The sequence below is a fragment of the Chanos chanos genome, chromosome 16 (genome assembly GCF_902362185.1).
Source record: "Chanos chanos chromosome 16, fChaCha1.1, whole genome shotgun sequence".
NCBI lineage: Eukaryota > Metazoa > Chordata > Actinopteri > Gonorynchiformes > Chanidae > Chanos > Chanos chanos.
Genome location: NC_044510.1, coordinates 17,683,581 through 17,687,270, shown reverse-complemented (window position 1 = coordinate 17,687,270; position 3,690 = coordinate 17,683,581). Strand labels below are relative to the sequence as shown.

General features: G+C 47.1%; 1 protein-coding gene across 3 annotated transcripts in view; it reads left to right on the top strand.

Annotated features, from left to right (window-relative positions):
- Window positions 1–554: 554 nt before the first annotated feature.
- The window catches only part of slc25a17 (solute carrier family 25 member 17), a 16,562-nt gene continuing 13,426 nt past the window's right edge, over window positions 555–3,690 (top strand). For 2 of the 3 annotated variants that reach the window (XM_030793813.1, XM_030793812.1), the window contains exons 1-5: window positions 555–667; window positions 998–1,058; window positions 1,217–1,283; window positions 1,415–1,566; window positions 1,975–2,091. In XM_030793813.1, coding sequence (XP_030649673.1) covers window positions 593–667; window positions 998–1,058; window positions 1,217–1,283; window positions 1,415–1,566; window positions 1,975–2,091 — 472 coding nt within the window. In that variant the 5' untranslated portion in view covers window positions 555–592. The remainder of the gene's footprint in view (window positions 668–997; window positions 1,059–1,216; window positions 1,284–1,414; window positions 1,567–1,974; window positions 2,092–3,690) is intronic. The other variant, XM_030793814.1, reaches the window with a different exon arrangement.

The window sequence follows — 3,690 nt, the reverse complement described above, 5'->3', positions numbered from 1 at the left end:
AAAGGAATTGGAAAACTGTGCACAGACACGAGACGTTCCTATGACAGCGTGTCACCAAATTCATCATAGAGATTGAGAGTATGGTTTAAATTTTTCGGAACCATTTAGGAGAGAATAAGGATTTGTTTCTGAAAAGTATGTTGTAGTTGTTCCAAAGAAAAGTTTTGTGAGGTGGTGCGCTGGGTCATCCAGGTATTTACGTGGTCTCTGAGCCGGCGTGCACTGCTGACATGAGCGCGGTACTGATAAGAAGCGCGTTTATTTTAGATCAGTACTGAACCTAGTTTGCCTGTAATGTTATTGACATTTTCAGTTCACTTCTGTTCGAATTAAGGGGTACAATACGATATTTTTGACTGATTAAGCAAGCCACCAATCAGAACACAGATCGAGTCTGGTATTGGGCCAATCAACGTTTTATAAAACTCATCTTCGGTCTCTCAATGGCTAAACTCGACCTGGATATGAATTGTACTTTTCAGGGGCAGCCATTCAACTCGAGACAGCTGTTTCCTGTGCGAGTTTGAAAGCAAAAGAGAGGTGTTGATTGATACCTGAAACTCCCCGGGCTGATCTGTTAAGTCCCGTTAAAATGGGCACTGAGGATTTTAAGTTCGCTGAGGTTTTCTCGTATGAGAGCCTTGTACACGCAGTAGCGGGGGCCATGGTAAGAGTTACGGCACTACGTTTCTCTGCGGTTAATTTGAACCGCTGTCTTTACTGTGACTGTTCCTTGGCAAAAACACGAACACAGTGGGAAGTCTTGTTTTGTTTCCCAGTTGTTGAGACCATTTTGCCCAAATGGATGCATAAATATGACTTTATTCTCAGTAACAGAAAGGCACCGCTCGTTTAACTGTCACCCGAAACCGCATTAGCTCCCGTAACACAATCCTCTGTATTTTGCAGACAAACTTTATTCGTTGTAAATACGACTCAGTATATGATCATCTAAGTCATATACTCTTCTCTTCGATTTCTAACTCTCTCTCTACAGGGCAGCGTGACGGCGATGACCGTGTTTTTCCCTCTTGATACGGCCAGACTTCGGCTTCAAGGTACTCCTGCTTAACATCACAGTGCTCAGGTCAACGCGTTTCTCTACGTCATTCCTACAGACAGCGCGTGTAGACGCTCCGTCCTGCATCCTGTACTTCTGGTGTAATGTCATTTAAGAAGCATTTTTTGATTCCTTTGTTTTCTCCCGTGTCTGTAGTGGATGACAGGAGGAAAGCGCGCTCCACTCCCGCTATTTTGGCGGAGATCGTCAGGGAGGAAGGACTGTACGTGAGAGAGATGACGAGGCTGCACTTTTTCAAACCAAAAAAATGTATTTAATTGTGTAAATGAGTCTAACCAGTCTAACCTTTACTCTGTCTCTCTCTCTCTCTCTCTCTCTCTCTGTCTTTCTCAGTCTGTCTCCTTATAGGGGCTGGTTACCAGCTATTTGTAGTCTGTGTTGTTCAAACTTCGTATACTTTTACTGCTTTCACAGTCTGAAGGCTAGTTTTCTGAGGGGTCAGAGGTCAACACCTGGCAAGGACCTCCTCTTTGGCATTGTTGCAGGTTGGTTCTCTCTCTCTCTCTCTCTCTCTCTCTCTCTCTCTCTCTCTCTCTCTCTCTCTCTCTCCTTTGTAGTCACTCTGTATTTTTGCTTGTCTCTGCCTGGGTCATAGTTTAGAAATCACAGATTGGATGTGACCACCTTTCAGTTACTTCATATATGTCTCTCTGTTCTGGGGTTTTAGTAGGTGCTTACTCTGTCTCTATTCATCAACCCCGCCCCCCCCTCTCTCTCTCTCCCTCCCCCCCCCCCCCCCTCTCTCTCCCCCCCCCCCCCCCCTCTCTCTCTCTCTCTCTCTCTCCCTCCCCCCCCCCCCTCTCTCTCTCCTCCCCCCCCCCCCCCTCTCCCCCCCCCCCCCCCCTCTCTCTCTCTCTCTCTCTCTCTCTCTCTCCCCCTCTCTCTCTCTCTAGGAGTGGTGAATGTATTAGTGACCACTCCTCTGTGGGTGGTGAATACCAGACTGAAACTCCAGGGGGCGAACTTCAGAAACGCAGATATCCGCCCCACACAGTACTCTGGGATGATTGGTAAGCAGTCTACATCACATACCTCACTCTCTCTCTCTCTCTCTCTCTCACACACACACACACACACATACCTCACTCTCTCTCTCTCTCACACACACACACACACACACACATACCTCACTCTCTCTCTCTCACACTCTCACACACACACACACACACACACATACCTCACTCTCTCTCTCTCTCACACACACACACACACACACCTCACTCTCTCACACACACACACATACCTCACTCTCTCTCTCTCACACACATACACACACACACACACACCTCACTCTCTCACACACACACACACATACCTCACTCTCTCTCTCTCACACACACACACATACCTCACTCTCTCTCTCTCTCACACACACACACACACACCTCACTCTCTCTCTCTCTCTCACACACACACACACACACACCTCACTCTCTCTCTCTCTCTCTCACACACACACACACCTCACTCTCTCTCTCTCACACACACACACACACATACCTCACTCTCTCTCTCTCTCACACACACACACACACACACACACACCCCTCACTCTCTCACACACACACACACACACACACATACCTCACTCTCTCTCTCTCACACACACACACACACACATACCTCACTCTCTCTCTCTCACACACACACACACATACCTCACTCTCTCTCTCTCACACACACACACACATACCTCACTCTCTCTCTCTCTCACACACACACACACATACCTCACTCTCTCTCTCTCTCACACACACACACACATACCTCACTCTCTCTCTCTCACACACACACACACATACCTCACTCTCTCTCTCTCACACACACACACACACACACACACACACCTCGCTCTAATACACACACCTCACGCACACAGGCCCTGTTTACACCTTACATTAAGATCCGATTTTGGTGATCCGATCACTAGTGGACAGCTCGAATGTACAGGTGTAAATGCATCGCGATCCGATCGCTCAGACCACATTTGGAGGTGGTCTGGACCGCACGTGACCACATTCTTATAGCAGTGTAAACGCGAATGCGAACTCGACCACATTGAACGACCGCCTACTCGACTGATGTCCTCTGCTTACGCGGAAGCACAAACTCATTCGCGTATGTACACATTCACTCACCGACGGCGTCATATTGAAGTGCAACAACAGACAACAACAGGCGAAACTGAGAGTTCTGATTTCTTGTAATTTCCGACAGACTAGGCACGGGAGGTGCATTGATTCCTCCCGCCGATTAAAAACAACAGCGTTTAAAAAGCTTAACGTGGCTTAATGACCTGAAACGGCGATCAGTGACCACCAGATTCATCTGACATCTCACATGTTATAAGCACCATTTCTAAGTAAAAAAAACAAAACAAAAAAGCAAAAGTGAAATTCAGTGGAAGTGGTAGCGTGTTGAAAATGATTTACGTGTTTATTTGCATATAGAGCGGGGAAGTGATATCGAATCGAATCTTAATTTGAGGTGTAAACAGGGCAACACACACACACACACACACACACACACACTGCACTCTAATACACACACACACACATACACTGCACTCTAATACACACACACACACTGCACTCTAATACACACACATG